General features: G+C 37.1%; 1 protein-coding gene and 1 pseudogene across 1 annotated transcript in view; both read left to right on the top strand.

Moving 5' to 3' along the window:
* The first annotated feature begins 312 nt into the window (after nt 1–312).
* The window catches only part of KYNU (kynureninase), a 109,580-nt gene continuing 91,906 nt past the window's right edge, over nt 313–17,986 (top strand). The window contains exons 1-2 of the mRNA XM_059704561.1: nt 313–470; nt 7,130–7,311. Coding sequence (XP_059560544.1) covers nt 7,143–7,311 — 169 coding nt within the window. The 5' untranslated portion in view covers nt 313–470; nt 7,130–7,142. The remainder of the gene's footprint in view (nt 471–7,129; nt 7,312–17,986) is intronic.
* On the top strand, nt 11,572–12,310 carry LOC132238775 (putative RNA polymerase II subunit B1 CTD phosphatase RPAP2; annotated as a pseudogene).

Genomic DNA, 17,986 nt, shown 5'->3' with positions numbered 1-17,986 from the left:
GGGGGCCATGGGAGGTGGGGGACCGAGAGGTGCTCCATGCACTTCATGGTGACCAATTGCCTGTTTGGTCATGATGGCACCTAGCTTTTTATATATATTAGGATAGGATATAACTCACAGGCCCAGAGATCTGTCTAGTTTGAGGGCAAGGAAGTGTTTGCTGGAGTCTAAAGGGCAGAGCTGCTTTTAGGAAAGAGTCCGGGGCAGAACTCCTAGTATTTGAAAGAGAAAGCAAAAGCAGCATTTTGCTTACGTGTTTGTCTGTGATTGGAGATTTACAATCGCTTAGATGGGGTGGAACTAAAATAAGCTCACAAATTCCCCACAAGGTGGAGTCTGAGCAGAAGTGCCTTGAATTTCTCACTCTGAGGTCTGGTCTAGAAGTCTGTAAGGAACCCTTAAGAGCGTTGTTTGGTGTGTGTGTGTTTAAAAAACACCGGGAGCTGTGAACAAACCCCATCAGATTGCCGGTAAGCAATGAGACACTGGTATATACTTTGTAAACAAATATGTATTCAGTGATTTTTCCAAAGGGATATTTTCTCTTCTAATATCCTTGTCATGATGCTTTAGAAGCTTCTTTTGCCAGGTTCTTTTTCCTTTCCCCCCTCCTCTAAATTATATTCATATAAGTAGTGGAATTCCTTAATGGCTGTTCCTGTAAAATTCCAGAGATCATTTCTACAGTTTGTAAAATTTTGTGTCAAATGAAGAGATCTTTACCAATGTGGTGAAAAAGAATTCATGTCAATAGTTCACTGAATTCACGTACTAAAAGATTATTACTTATGATTAATAAAGTTACTCCTCTAGTTACTTAAGTTTAAATGGCAAAATTAGATCAAAATTCATTCAATAAGCTGTAAGTCCTTTGTTTTCTGCTAACTCGTAGTTGTCTTGTGGTACTTTAGTCATTAAATATTTATTTAGAGAAGTGAAAATGTCTATTATTAAACAGGCTGCTTCTGTTTCGTTTTATGAAATATTTCCCTAAGAATAGAAAGTTGATACATTTTTCCTACATAGCAAGAAGTGTTTTTAGTTTGTATATTTTTCACTCCTGCTTTTATTTTTAAAAAGGTGGGGTGTTATTTAAGTAGTAAATTGGAGTAAATGCATTAATCTTATTAACGTGAAGATCAGCATGTAATTAATATAATCTCAGATATGAAATAGGCACTTGTGACAGAATGATGTCATTCATTTCTCAAACAGTGATAGGGCTAAAGACTGTTGCTCTATGAACAAATATTAAATAACATTTCCCCCCAGGAGGACCTATCTAATACTTTCAACAATAAAGATTAAAAGAAAAAAGAGAAGAGCAACAAAAAAACCCCCATAAACAAATCCTCATAGCCAGACAACAGTACAGTCATTACCAGGAGAAAATGGGGGTTGAGGGAGGCAGGAGAGGGTAAAAGAGGAATAAATGGTGACAGAAAGAGACATGACTTGGGGTGGTGAGTAAACGATACAATATACAGATGATGTATTATAGAATTGTACACCTTAAACTTATATAATGTTATTAACTGATGTAACCCCAATATATTCAATTAAAAATAAATAAATAACATTTTCTTTCCCTCTTTCACAATGAAAAGCTGCTACACACTTTATAATTTGCTTAGCAGTTTCTAAACTTTGAACCCACATGTGCAATTTGCTCATTTCAGGCGTGATAACTGAAACGCTGTAAAGATTAACCACAGGGTGCTCATATCATCTAGTTAACTGTTTAACTTTAGACCCATGGGTGACTAGAAGATCCTGAGCTCCAAACTGCATAGAAACAACAATTGTTATGATCATAAATTTTTTAGCTATGAAGTTTTACCTGTCTAAATAATATTGTGAAAATAAGATTTACAAAATTGCAGAAGCTAAGTTGAGGGTAAAGTGGCAATTTTCATCACAAAGTATTAATATTGAAATATATTACAAGAATATATTTTATCTTTTTACAAAGTACTTCACTAATTTTATTTTATTTTAGTCATGATTCTCTGAAGAAAGTAATTTTAACTTAGTTTTACATAACATTGCAACACAAAAAGGTTAGGTGACTTGCCTGAGACCATCTGTATATATTTCCACCTTCTTCATAAAATCAGTACTAAAAATGTAAAACATAAGATTGGAGTTCTGTTTAACTTGAATTGAATTTATTTCAAAATAACAGCATGTCAATTTATTTGCAAAGGTCAACTTAAACAAAGCATAAAATTATGGTTTACAAAGCACTAATTTTCTTAGCTGGTGGGTTCAATGCAGAATTAAGCAGCAGTTATTATCCTATATTTAAGAAGGGTAATATGTTCCTAATGCTGGAACAACTGGGAATGACAGGTCACTATGATGCACATTGACCACCAGGGACAGATGCTCAATGCAGGAGCTACCCCCTGGTGGTCAAAGTGCTCCTACAGGGGGAGCTCCACTCAGCCACAAGCTGGGCTGACAGCTGCAAGTGCAGCAGCGGTGGTGGGAGCTTCTCCCACCTCCTTGGCAGCAATAAGGATGTCTGACTGTGGGGAGTGGGCCTAAGCTGGCAGGTGGACATCCCCCAAGGGCTCCCAGGCTGCCAGAGGGATGTCTGACTGCCAGCTTAGGCCCCATTCCCCAGGGAACGGGTCTAAGCTGGCAGGTGGGCATCCCCTGAGGTGTCCTGAACTGTGAGAAGGTGCAGGCTGGGCTGAGGGACTCCCCGGAGTGCACAAATTTTCATGCACCGGGCCTGTGGTGAGTTAAGAAATTGCTTCTTTGTAATAAGGGCACTGTGGTATCACAGCACTGAATGCAAAGGGTTGATTACAAAGAATTGATGGAACCCTGGAAGTGTAGCTAAATTGATTAGAGCATCATCTCTATATGCCGAGGTTGTGGGTTTAATCCTTAGTCATGGCACATGCAACAGTCAACCAGTGAATAGATAAGTAAGTAGAACAAAAAATTGATGTTTCTCTCTCTTTCTTTCTCTCTCTCTCTCTCTCTCTCTCTCTCTCTCTCTCTCTCTTTCTCTCTCTCTCTCTCTCTCTCCCTTCTTCTCTCTCAAATCAATCAATAAAATGATAATTTAAAAAGAGTAGATGGATTCAAATCCTGTGATGCTTTGTAGACTGAGTACAAAGTTAAAACAAGAGGTAAAGAGAGGTAAAGGGAATGGGCTAAAGAAATAGTAAATAATAACAATAAATTAGGGAGCAAGAGGCATGTAAAAATAAAGTGAAAGGTTCAAGTCTTTAGCCAGGAATTTTGCTCTGCATATCCCACCCACATGCCATGATGCAGGCAGCACCAATGACTCAGCTGCTCAGACAAAGTGTGAGTCCACAGAATAAGCTTTATTATCTTTCTGTTTCTGTTTTCACTCTGTTTATTCCAGAGTTTAGTCCTCAAATGGGGGAAATTATACTGATCCCTCAGGGTTATTACAAGGACTGAATAAAAAACAACTATAAAGAGGCTAATGAATGAATATTAATATTTTTTTAAATAAGGAAAGTTGAATTTTACTGGGATATAATGGTAACAAAATAATCTGTATATTAATTTAGGAACCTCATTTAGAGTTTTAAGTTAGCCCCAATGAACCCTCAAAATGCTGATTCCAAAGAAAGTCGCAAATATAAGACAAGCTCTCTTAAAAGTATTTCTGAGTCTCATCGAAGTGCTTCTCTATCCCCATGTAGTTGGAATAGGAGAGGGAGACCCTCTAGTAACATGTAATTTGTCACATCAAATAATTCACCCAGCTATTTTGTGTATTCTTTCTTATTAAACTGCCAATTTAGAGGAAAATTCTATCTAAAAGGCACTGCTCAATAATAGGGTGACTATAAAGATAAGATTCAGCTCCTCTCCTCCTCCCCCACCCCTGACAGTTGAATACAGTTCAGTAGGTAGACCAGCAACTAAATCAAGCTGCCCTAAGTAATGGGTTTCTAGTAAGACACACTTGATAGTAAGGCAGAAACACAGTTCATGGGGTTTTCAGAACAGCAAGGCAGGCAGCCTCCCAGGCCTTCCACATCCTTTGTTGCATGGAAGGATTCAATGAGTCTCCAGACTGACTTGTCCTGTCATGCTCTCAAGAACAATAGCTGCTCTATCCCCAACTATTTTTTAACAGATTCTTACTGTTGGAATCACTTTGTGCTTTAACAATCATTTGTTCTGTATGACTCTCAAAATTGAGTCATCCATGACAATACACCTTCTATACTCTACCACTTTATTGCTTCTCTCTCTGATTCTTTTAAATTTTGCTCCTGTTTCTAACTGACTGAAGAACTATATCTCACAGCTCATTCCTGAATGAATTTGATTACATGCTCGGCTAAACACTGTCATGATTGTTTGGACAGAGCTTTCGCAGCCAATCATTCACAGGCCATTGATGAACCCATTGTCTTTAGTGGCTCAAGTGTCCAGGAGAGGCCTAATTAATAATGACCAGGCCATTGATAATGTCAAGTGGCAGAATTACAGTCATCTCTACCCAGAAAGCAGTTTCTTTCATCAGAAAAATAGAGGTAGAGACCCATTTAGAATCAAGTTGTCAGCACGACAAGCATATTTGATCTTTCCCATCCACATATATATCTAAATAAATACAGTACCTGACAGAATGTATTGTTTATTACTAGATGTGTGCTCATAAGTTTTATAGGTGTTCAGAGGAGGAAAGACTTTTTTTTGCTGAGACACCATGGCAGACCTCAAGAAAAAGGCACATTGGAGCTAGAACATTGGAAGATGACTAGGATCTGAATATGTACAAGGGGAAGTGAAACATTTTGGGGGAAGGGAATGGCATAAGAAAAAATCACAGAGAGAAAATTCCATGAAGAGAGCAAATAATTTATATGGTCAGATATTGAAAGAACCATCAAGATCAATTGGGAAATCATTGGGTTTTGTTCAAAGCATGAACTGCAGCAACTGAAAGGCATTACTGGTATCAAAACTAAAAACAATGTCAGGTGAAACTTGGTATCCTTATCTGGGAACATAAAGGATGGCTCATCAGGGGGGACCACTGGCAACTGAGAAAGGAAGAGGTCAAGTAATCAGAAGAATGTAAGCTTAGGGGACAGGGAGAATGTTTGTTTTACTGGCAGTGTATAAACTCAGACAAGGTATTCTTTATTGCCTAACACTGTGTGTGTTGGGAAAAGAGGAAGGAGAGTAAAGAGTGGAAGAAAGATAACGCAGTTGGTATTCTAGAGCCTTATCTATGTTTGTTTAGGTTGGTGCCTAGGAATTTTAGGTCTTAACTACACTCTGTGGGTTGAAAAATATCAAACATATGTCTTCTGATCCAATTTTCCCTTGAGCTTAAATATTCAAGAGCCAGATTGATAATTTCTGGGATGGTCAGTATTTATCTCAAACTTAACATGTTCTAAATAGAACTCTGATTTTTCTCCTCACAATGTTTCTTCCCTGGGTATTTCCTTAGGAATTTCTCCCAAAGCTTAAAGTTATCTACTTCCCTGTCTTTACCATAGATTTTCTAGATTTTTGTCCCCGAAATATATTATTAAATCCAGATATTTCTTGCTACCTTTCCCCTCCCCACATTTAAGCTACTGTTATTTTCCCCTGAACTGTTAAAATAGCCTTAATTTACCTCTCAGTTAAACAATAATTCACCAGAGAGCAGAAAAAGTGATTTTTATTTAATGCAAAGTGATATCATATCATTTTTCTACTCAAGACATTCCAATGTTTTCCCATTTAACTGAGAAAAATATCTAAACTTTCTGGCCTTCCAAGTTCTTCATGAATAATTTCTGCCAGTGTCTCTCTTACATCATAGTTTCTCCCTCCCCTTAGTTCTCTTAGTCCATTAGTTGAACAGGTCAAGTCCTCAGGGCCTTTGCACTTGCTACTATATTCCTCCAGGTCCAGCTCTTCTCCATAACATGATTCAGAAGTGACTCTATAGCCTTGCCCTAAAGAGGTACTTGAGCTCCCAATAACTAACTATTCCATACCCCAGTGACTTTCTATCCGATTACTCATAGATCTTGAAACTATCTGCTATTATACAATTTAATTATTTTTCATTCTGCCTCCTAAAATGTAAACTCCACAAGAGTTACTACTTAAATACTATCTTATAAATTGCTGTTCCACCAGTGCATGGTGCAACATGGTAGGCACTCAATGAATATTTATTGAAAAAGAAAGTGAATGGAGGGATATGGAAGCAAAGCCAAGCAAAAGTGTAAATAGATAAATCAAACTGGCCTGAGGAAAAAACACTTTTTTTCTCAAAGACTATTCTACTCAATTTCAAAAAACTAAAATTTTGAGAAATATAGAAAACATAAAATTTGTGTGAAGTTTAAATGTATCTAAATCTTCATTGTTATTTATCCCCTTCAGAAAGATTAAGTTTTCTTTCCAAAAAGGTGGGGAGTGTTCAGTGATGATTAAAAGGAGTCGATTGTGGTTTCAAGAAACACCACAAAGTCCTGTTTTGTTATATATACTAGTGAAAGAGACGTTTCTCATCATCAGCAGGAAGTAGACCTATTTGGTCTTCATATACCAAAAAATACCAATATTATTTAAAGTAAAGCACCTTTTTTATCAACATCATTTCATTCTCAGTAAAGAATTTGTTAAGGTTATATTGTATATATCTCTGTAGTGTTAAAACTATCATCCAAGAATCACTAAGGTGGGCTACTGCAGGTGGGATAGGGGAGGGATAAGCAGGTGGGGTGCTGTTCCCTACACTTTCCCAAAAGCATCTTTAACTGTTACCTTCTAGTGTGGCATCTAGAGGAAAAGGTAAAGTTATTTATATATGTCAGACAGTTACTAATTTGGTTCATTTTCCAGAAAATAAAAAAAAAGAGCAAGCATTTATTGAAACTACCATTGCCTAATTCAAACCTTGCAACATCCCTAAGGGACTATTATTTTTTTGGTTTGATACATGAGAAAAACTCAGGCACAGAATTTAATGCTGTTCAGGTAACAATATCATTTCTGAGGTTGGGAAGATGGGGCTCTTAGTTTAAAACATAAGGTGTTTTACTCAAAGGGCTAATTTTCTGCAGAAAATTATGGCGGCTTTATTATTTTTCATTTCTGTTTTCATTTTTAGAGAACAACTTGTAATGGAGCCTTTACCTCTTGAGTTACCAGCTGACACCGTGCAACGCGTGGCATCTGAACTTCGATGTCTCCCTACAGATGAGAGGGTCGCCCTCCGTCTCGATGAGGAAGATAAGCTGAGGCACTTCAGGGAGTATTTTCATATTCCCAAAACGCAGGATCTCCCTCCAAGTGAGAATTCTAGAAAAAGTTTTATTTTCCTTAATCAATTTATTAATCTATTTTTGTTACTGCAAGTGTTTACCATAACTCTTTGAAAATCATTGTTCCATTATATAATAGAGCCATTGCAATTGTCTGAAAAACAGCAGGTTCCCCGTGCTACTAAATCAACTTGTCAGCCTACCCTAGTCTCAGATTCCTTATGTTTCCTCTCCTTTTCAGAACAAAATACTTACAGGGTGCTTTTACTGTCATCTACTTCTCTGAACAATAGATTGACTGAATGAAAATTATAGGCAGATGCATTTACTTGTTCTCAAAGCACTTTGAGCTTAAAACAATTCCTTTTCAGTATATTATTACAATATCTTTGATTTTATAACACCTAGTTTATAGCATGATACTTGCCTTAGGGAAAATGTCATTTTGGGATTTGGTATATTATGAGGGATTTTATGTGAATAAGACTTAGCAAACAAAACAAACAAACAAAAACAATCAATGACCAAGAAATGAAAAATTAACAATAATGGAGTAAACTGACTCTGTCCTTGGTTAGGGAAATGTTCTGTTTAAAACAAAAATTTAAAAAAAACAAAAAACACACAACAAAACACAGCCCACCCAGTGTGGCTCAGTGCTTGAGTGTTGACCTATGAATCAGGAGGTGACAGTTAGATTCCCATGCCTGTGCCTGGGTTGCAGGCTCAGTTCCCAGTAGGAAGCCTGCAAGAGGCAGTTGATCAATGATTCCCTCTTATCATTAATGTTTCTATCTCTCTCTCCTCTCCTTTCCTCTCTGAAATCAATATATATATGCAACTAGGTAGCACAGTAAGCACAGTATCAAAATATAAAGCAATTTTTCATATTTGGCTTTGCTCTATTTTACGTCAATGAAAAAGGCTACTAGGTTGAATGGAATTAATCCACCAAAATTGGTTCACATACTTTACAATAGAGTCTAATTTCCTTTCTTCTTGAGATTAAGTGGGGCAGGTACAATTTTGGATATTCATAACCCAAGAGAATCAGCTAATATGATTTTAGGGTGATATTGAGTCACATAGCTGTCTTAACTGGCTTCTTCGTTATTAGGTAACACATGGTGGCACCCTGTAGAATTATAGGATGATGAAATAAGAGAAAACCTTATATCTAACTTAAAGTTGCTGAATATCAATTGAGAAACACATGGATACAAAGGACAGCTACATGAGACTGGATAAAACGGGGCTGCAAGTGAAGTGTTCTGAGATCACAGCAGAAAAATCTTCCAGGTCTTTCTAGGACAGTGATGGCGAACCTATGACACACGTGTTAGAGGTGACATGCAAACTCATTTTTTTGGTTGATTTTTCTTTGTTAAATGGCATTTAAATATATAAAATAAATATCAAAAATATAAGTCTTTGTTTTACTATGGTTGCAAATATCAAAAAATTTCTATATGTGACACGGCGCCAGGGTTAAGTTAGGGTTTTTCAAAATGCTGACACGCCGAGCTCAAAAGGTTCGCCATCACTGTTCTAGAATCTAGAATGGCGGTTCTCAACCTGTGGGTCGCGACCCCTTTGGTGGTCGAACGACCCTTTCACACGGGTCGCCTAAGACCATTCTGCATATCAGATATTTACATTATGATTCATAACAGTAGCAACATTACAGTTATGAAGTAGCAACAAAAATAATTTATGGTTGGGTCACCACATGAGGAACTGTATTTAAAGGGCCAGAAGGTTGAGAACCTCTGTATTAGAATGAAAGGGCATTTTTATCTGAATCTTAAGGGATGAAAAGAACTGTTTTTGTGTGAAAATGAGGACATTAAATCTAAGACTATTCTTTCAGTGATGGGAAGGAAGGGGCGCAGTGACAGAAGGGGCGCCGTGACATGCAGCACACAATATGGAAACTCACAAATAACCATGACTCAGTTGAGACAAGTAAGCTCTGGTGACCTTACCCCAGTGTGCTCTCCAGGGGCTGCCTGAGAGACTGGATGATGTGCTGTTTGAGGGATGAGAGCAGGATGCTGGAGTGCCACAGAGCTGCCGGTCTTCTTCTCTGCGTGCAGCAAGAACAATGTAGCTCAGCAATCAGTGCTCTAGAACTTGATGGCATTTACTGAAAATTGTCATTTCCAGTAAGGGTGGGTGGTGGTATTATAGAGAGAAGGAAGAACATGGCAGGAGCACTGAGGAGAGAAAGTGGTCCATTGTGCCTTCAGGTTGGGCTGAGTTGTCTGGGAGAATGATGTTAAATAATGGCCACGTCTAGTCACACACTTATGAGCAATGACTATTTCCTGGACACTAGAGGCGATGCAGTAGGGGGTGGGTGTCTTTGAATTTCTTTTCTTAAGAGGCCTTTATTCTATACAATAGCGTTAAGGATTTGAGGTAAGACCCAACCCTGAATTTCCAGGAATAAAAAGCTGTTGAAATAAAGGGGTACAGAGAAAGTTAAAATGAAATTTCGGGTTTTTTTTGTTTTTTTTTTCTGTTACTGAACCTAACACTTATTAACTAACACAATTTTCATCCTCATGTTGAGTCACTTTCATTCAGCAAATATTAATTACCTTTTCATATTCTTCCACATGCTTTGAAACGTGCTTCCTAATTCATCTCTCCCACTCCCAGCTCAATAGATTCGCAGCACAAACAACTAACAAGTCATAATGTTTGCCTTGGGAGCCACTGTGATCTGAGATTGCTGTGAATTCCTGGCTCTAACTCTATAGTTGGGTGAATTTTGAGAAGCAAGTAGTCTTTCAGAGCCATAGTTCCTCCATGAGGAAAAGACAAATGTTGCTCAAAAATGTTTAAGGTCTTACAGAGAAGGAAAATTAGATTATGTAAAGTGAGTCTAAAATAGGGCCAGAGAATGTTATTTTGACTTTTGATTGCAGACCTTTAACTCTAATGGGAATTGTTAATATCAGATCAACACAGGACTCTTTTACTAAGCTTTGAAATAAATTAATCAGAACACAGGTAGAGATAGCATTGTGCATATAAATATTTAATTGTACTAAAGAATTGACCCTGACCTAGCTGGTTTGGCTCTGTGGTTGGAGCGTTGGCCTGCGGACTGAAGGGTCCAGAGTTCAATTCTAGTCAAGGGTAGGTACCTTGGTTGCACACTTGATCCCGGACCCGTCGAGGGGTGTGCGGGAGGTAACTAATCAATGTGTCTCTTTCATATCGATGTTTCTCTCTCTCAGTCTCTCCCCCTCCCTTCCATTCTGTTTAAAAAAAAATCAATGGAAAAATATCCACAGGTAAGGATTAATAAAAACAAAAAAGCATCGACTCTAGTATCCTGATGATAGGTATAACATTAGTTTTAATCAGATATCCAATAGCAAATAACTAAGAATATTAAAATCTTGAATAAGTTATTGCTTATTGTTTTAAAATAAAAAAAGGAAAGAAGATGAATTGATTCAACAAAGAATTTAGTCTCTCCGCGCCTGGCCCCTTGCAGCTCCCCTGGCACCAAGCTAGGGGAGGTGGAACCTCAGAGTGAGGCACCTGGGTCTGTACTGACCATACAACAAGGATCCCCATGGATGAGTCTAGTGCAGGTACTACACAGGCAAGTACTTGAAACAAGGTGCTTCTAAAAGAAAAGCAGAACTAGAAGAGACTATGAGAAAGAAGTCTGAGCTTAAGAGAAAAACTCTACATATTGTAGAAGAGAATATTACAGAATTCTTAAAGGAGTGAGGGAGGTTTATCACACTGGCTCATTACAACAATATCGTGGATGAATGTTCTATCATCAAACTCTGTGGTTAGCCCTTATTGTCACAAGAAGCTAGGAATTGTACCAAAACAGAGAGATAACATGTCTACCAAAACCAATAAAGTCTATGAAAGTATTTGTGCAACAACCTTTGTTATAAAGCATCTAAATTTTGTGAAGCACAAATTCCTAAAACTGCAGTGTGGGTTCAAGAAGAAGAAAGGCACCCTGATTTTCATCTGCTAAAAGAGTACAAAGTGGCCGCTCTGGACAAGAAGTACAGTTATGCAATAAGGCCATTAAAACACCAGATCTTGGCAATCCTGGCCATTTTGTGAAGCAGTATGATGAGCCTGGTTGTTCTAGAACTCCAAGTGATACTGTTAGTAATAATGAGAAAGACTGTGTTTCCTCCATTCTACCAGGAAACAGACCAAATGTAATGGGTAGAAGGCCACAACTGATCTCTCTCACACACATACAAACGCACACACACACACACACACACACACATACACACACAGCATTATGAAAAAGAAAGCTGGTCAAAAAACTAACTTCAAGCAAGAAAACAAAGAGCAAACATTAGATGTTATTGAGCAGTTAGGCAACTGCAGATTTGATAGGAGAAAGCTGTTTCTTGCGACCTTCTTTTACAGAAAATAAATATTCAGATGCCTTCAAATAGTCCTTTACCAGAAAAATTAGAGGCTTCAGAAATTTCTGAAAAAAACACACAATAGTTCAGAAATAACTCTTGGTGGGCATAAGTAAGAAAAGTGCTGAGCGTTTTAAGAGAAAATTTGCCAAATCAAACCAAGTTTGGTTAGCTTTTAGTTCAGTGCCTGGAGTTGCAAGGGTAAACTTCAAGTTATGAAGGAGACTTTGAGTGGAAGACAGAAGAAACTTTGAGGTTTTTGTATGGCCAGAACTATGTGCCTGTGTGTCTGAAACCCCCTTCAGCCCCTCTGGTTAAAGAAGAACCTGATGATGACACAGTCTCTGACTCAGACAGTCATTCCCCTGCCTTGTGGGACTCTCAGGACAGCTTGGATGAATTTTAGGGTCTCAGATAACAGCCATTAAACTACTGCCAAGTTATGAGAACTTGAAAAAAATAACTGAAACATTAACCCTAGGATCAGCTCTAGCCGGTTTGGCTCAATGGATAGAGCATCAGCCTGCACGCGAAACAAAGGTTCCTGGGTTTGATTATAATCAAGGGCCCGTACCTCGGTTTCAGGCTCCTCCCTGACCTGGCCCTGGTCAGGGCTCGTGCAGGAGGCAACCAGTCAATGTGTTTCTCTCACATCAGTGTTTCTCACTGTCTGTCCCTCTCTCTTCCACTGTCCCTAGAAATCAATGGAAAAATATCCTCAGGTGAAGATTAACACACACACACACACACACACACACACACACATAAATCAAAGAAACACCTAAGGATCAAAGAGTTTTATAGAGGATGATGTTTTGTTGTTTTATTTTTATTTATCAAATATACTTTTATTGATTTCAGAGAGGAAGAGAGAGAGAGAGAGAGAGAGAGAGAGAGACATCAGGGATGAGAGAGAATCATTGATCAGCTGCCTCTTGCAAGCCCCACAATGGGATCACAAGCCCACAACCTGGACATGTGCCTTGACCAGGAATTGAACCATGACCTCCTGGTTCATAGGTCGATGCTCAACCACTGAGCCATGCCGGTTGGGCTGGGGATGATGTTTTAGTAGAAGAAACCACCAAATCACAAGACTCAGCAGAGCGTGATCCCACCTTTCCACGATAGATTCAAGTTCTCAGAAACAGAGTAGAAAACGCATTGTACTTGCAGAAATTGAGTAAAGATTGCCTGGACGATTGGGGCCTCTTCAGATTGCATTAGGAGATATTTGCACACAACTTAAAAATCTTGTCCAAACTTTCAGATGAACACATATAAATATTATATTCAAACCTGTAGAATGGACCTTAATTGCCTTGTGTTGCTGTCATTACTGACCCCGCCTCTTGGCATTCAGACGCATTCTCAGGAAAATATGGTGTTTACATACCTTATAACCATCCTACTTGAAGAATTACATTTAAAAAATGGAGATCTTGAAATTTTAACCATTATATTTAGAACCAGCTATTAACCAAAGTGGTATAATACACAAAGAATAAATAGAAAATGAACTTCTATATACCATTTCCAGAATTCTAGCCACAATAACAGTCTGATGGTGACTTTTCCATCTTTTTTTCTCCCCCTCCTTCTTTCAATTAAACATGCTTTAAAAAAATTCTTAGCTTGCAGACTATACAGAAACTAATCGTGGGCTAGAATTGGCACACAAACCATAACTTGTCAACCCCTGGTCTAGCACGCTATAAGTAGATTGTGGGATCACACTACAAATGCATTTTTAACAATAGAAGGAGCTGTCAATCTGTTTTCCAGATTAGCTGAAACATTTTTCATTGCTGTCAGCAATGTGTGAGTGCCTATTGTTCCCCATTATTACTAGCAGTTGGTATTGTCATATTTTTGTTCTTTTTTTATTTATTTTTTGTTCTTTTTTTAAACTTATTCTAATGTGTGTAGTAATATCTTATTTGGGATATTATATGCATTTCCCTAATAGCTAATGAAATTTAGCATTAATAGTTGTATGAGACTGTGAACTACCCACATATTTTCTTTTTTAAAAAAAATGTAGCTCTGGGATTTCTTAAAAACCTATTGAACCTCACTCTTTCATCTTTCCTTCTAGTATTTCAATGATACAAATGTTATGATTTTGTATATTGGCGTAACTGCCATGTTCATTTTCTTATAATCTCTCTCTCTGTTTTTTAACCTCTGATGCAGAGATTGGATAACCGCTATTGTTATGTCTACAAGGTCATTGATTCTTTTCTCTGCCATTTCCATTCTGCTCTTGAGTCCTTCTTGGAATTACTAAAAATTTTATATATTGTATGTTTTTAAGTTATAAAGTTTCAATTTGTTTCCTTTTAAAATATTTTACTTCTCTGCTGAAACTTTCTATTTTTCATTCATTTAAATAGTAACTTTCCTCATACATTAGTATTATAATAGCTACCTTAAAATCTTTGTCTGATAATTCCAATAGCTGTGTTATTTTGGGGTTGATGTTTATTGATTCTTTTCCTGTCAGAGATGTTGAGATTGTTCTAGTTCTTATGTTGAATAATTTTGAATTTTATCTATATATTTTGAATATTCTCTTATGAGACTTTGTGTCTTCTTACATCCTATGGTGAATGTTGATATTTTTCATTTCCTTTGGTTTATGTTAGCACCCAGTCTACCCAGATAAGTTTAGTCTGCAAGGATCTGCCCTGCACATAGACCACTTAGTCACCAACCTGAAATCTGGGATCAGTTCTCAATGTTTTCTTACATTGTTTAGGGTTAGATACATTCAAGCATAGTTCAGGGTGAGCTCGGGAGTTTATGTACAACTTTATATGATCATTTTCTTAAGCTCCCTCTTTGCAATAGGCCTAAAACTTTCCTGTTCCCAGAGGCCCACTTTCATTTTCCTCTGGTCAGAAAACTAAAATATAGTGTACACATTTTGTTATTCACTCCTTGTGACTATACTTGCTTCTGGTAAGGCAAGAGGGCAGAGAACAAAAGCAACCAGAATTTTCCTACGTTCTTAGAACTATCCTTCCTCTGGTTAGAGAGAAATGCTTTCTTTCTCAGTGGTTTGAGTGTATGTGTAGCTGCTGCTGTTACAACTGCCACCACTGTCACAGGATTGACCGGTGATTACAATGGATGATCACAGAAAAAAACTGATAGGAAATAGAAAAAAAAACAAGAGTAATTTACTCACCCTCTCTTTATCTGGCTCTTAGTAATTTTCTAAGGGCCAGATGTGGGAATAGTGGGCTTCTCTTGGAGCACTTACAGTCCATACACTATATAATTTGGGGTTTCAGGCTGTCTTTGAAACCAAGACAAGAGCAATTTCTCAGAGGTGGAAACAAAATAAAAAATTCAATGTCAGATTCTGGTGGCACTTCAGATTTTGGTTTTCTCCCTTTGATAAACCTACCGACATTTGTATTTCAGACTTTGCAGATTCTAAAGTGCTACTCAATGAATTTTAGTTACATTTATTGTGTCAGAGTGGAGTGTGCTCCTCCAGGTCAAGTTGTATCTTAGACTTCTCTGAAATATAAAAGACAAAAGATAGGTTTTTGTAGTTAAAGAGAAAAAAACTATTAAATTGAAATTATACTAAAAAAGAAAAAAACACTTATTTGAAAATATTTTTTCAAAAAGAAGAATATGTTTGTAAGCTAGTTTTTTATTCTAATAACCAAACCCAGAATTAGTCCTTAGGAATTGTGAGATGCAGTGCTGTATGTGTCATTTAATAAAAGTGATAAGTTCTGGGACCAGTAGTTTGCTTCTGGACATTATTTGTCTACCGATAAAATTTGGACCTACTTTTTCAGAGGAATATGGTCTCAGAGATTTATAGACATAAACATCAACCCTACTTAATTAGTATTCCAAATCACCAAATTCAATTCAGTATTGACGACAACCAAGACCCAAGCACATTAGTATCACAAGCATTTAGATTGTAACAATTTTACAATTAGCTCTTATCCAACAAATTCATACTAGGTGCTTATAATATTCTTGATATTACCAAGGCTCCAAATAATCAAAATACAAATGAAACAAACACAGCTTGAATCTTTATGCTTCCTGTTACTAATTGCAGTACAATCAGCAACAATTTCATGTTCACCAATCTGTAAAAACATTGCATATCTTTAACAAGGGTCTTTTCTTTTCCTTTCTTTTCATGTTTCTTCTTTTTTTTCTTGTTAAATTTGAGAGTGAAATCCTTAGATTTCTCAAATGAGCAGTCATAATATGTTGGAATTTTAGCCTAGGATTTCTAACCAAAGAACACTCTAATAAAACACCTAAATCTACTTGTCAATGACCTTTAAATGAATGGGTTTTCATTTTTTTCATATTTATATGGAGGAAAAGATCTCTTAAATATAAATCCCCCTACATTTTTTAAAAAAATATATGTTTTTATTGATTTCAGAGTGGAAGGGACAGGGAGAGAGAAATAGGAACATCAATGATGACAGAGAATCATTGATTAGCTGCCTCTTGCATGCCCCCTACTGTGATTGAGCCTGCAACCCAGGCATGTGCCCTTGACCAGAATCAAACCCGGGACCCTTCAATCTGCAGAGCAAAGCTATCCACTGAGCCAAACCGACTAGGGTTCCTCTACATTTTTAAGCAAAAAATATGAAAATCTAGCAGTCACAGCAACCAATACCAGAATAATGCTTACCAAGGTAACTTTTGAGAAATCAACTCTTCCTTACATCATAGATCTAGACTTTGAATCAGTTTTGCTTCTTTATATCAAGTTGTATCTTAGACTTTTGAAGTGTGTAATAAGCAGAAAGTGAAATTCCTAAATTAAAAAAAATCAATTTAAATTAATTTTTATAAAAAGAAACATTTACTTAAAAAAATAGATAAAAATATGTTAACAAACTAGTCTTTTAGTTTAATAAGAAATCTCTAATAATATTACAACAATAAACATTAATCATATGGAATGAATTACATTCCTGCAATTCCGATAGGAAATATTCATACTTATTTCACACTGACACTCCCATTTAATATTGGTTTATATGTATACACTTACCCTCCATGAAATATATATTAAAGACACACACTGGCATCTGATAAATAAAATCATTAGCATTTGAGTTACTTTTAATAACAAACTAATTTTTAAAAATATTTACATAGACAAGTCAGCTTAAATATCTTTAGAACTCACCTTTACTTTTTGTCAAACCATTGGCTTACTTCTATATTTTCTCTTTAATTTGTAAAAACAAACAAAAAAAAACTTTTTAGTTACTTTATAGTTCCTGTTTTAATCTTGCATAAATGAAACTGGTTCCTGGGTTAGACTTGGAACATACAAATAAACTAAAAGAATAAGCAAATAAAGTTTAGAGTGATGGACATTTTTAATGCAGGTAAAATGTTACTCAGAAGCAATCAAGTTAATTTCCAGGATCTTGAACTTCTACAGCAATCACATTGTAATCTTTGTCAGGACATGAGGCCTCCAGTCAAATGACTATTGACTTAATTCAGCCCATTTATGGAAAGCTAACACGCTTGAGTTCTTAGACCTTTTGAGGTCAAATAAACCTTTAAGGAGTGTGTTATGGGTTGAACTGAAGTTCCCTAAAAATTTTATGTGTTAAAGTCCTAGCCCCTAGAACCACAGACTGTGACCTCATAGGAGATGAAGTCTTTATAGATATATCAGGTTTAAATGGGGCTATGAGGGTGGCTGTAATCCAGTGTGACTTATAAAAGGGGGAAAATTTTGAGACAGACAAGGAAAATGCAGGGAGAACATCTGTGAACATGAAGACAGCCATTTAGAAGTCAAGTAGAGCAGCCTAGCACAGATCCTTCCCTCACAGCCTTCAGAAAGAACAAATCTGCCCTGACCAGTTTGGCTCAGCGGGTAGAACCTCAGCCTGCGGACTCAAGGCTCCCAGGTTCGATTCCAGTCAAGGGCATGTACCTTGGTGCAGGCACATCCCCAAGTAGGGTGTGTGCAGGAGGCAGCTGATCGATGTTTCTCTCTCATCGATGTTTCTAACTCTCTATCCCTCTCCCTTCCTCTCTGTAAAAAAATCAATAAAATACATTTTTTTTAAAAAAAGAAAGAACAAATCTTCCCAACACCGTGATTTTGGACTTACAGCCTCCAGAATGGTAAGATAATAAGTTCCGGTTGGTTAAAGCCCAGTTCATTGAACTTTGTTACAAAACACCTAGCAAACTAGTACAGATGGCCAATAGCAGGAAACTATCTCCAGATCAAGGAGG

Source organism: Myotis daubentonii, chromosome 7 (assembly GCF_963259705.1).
Source record: "Myotis daubentonii chromosome 7, mMyoDau2.1, whole genome shotgun sequence".
Classification (NCBI taxonomy): Eukaryota; Metazoa; Chordata; class Mammalia; order Chiroptera; family Vespertilionidae; genus Myotis; species Myotis daubentonii.
Note: the sequence above shows the minus strand (reverse complement) of the source record. Positions and strands in the feature narration are given on the sequence as shown.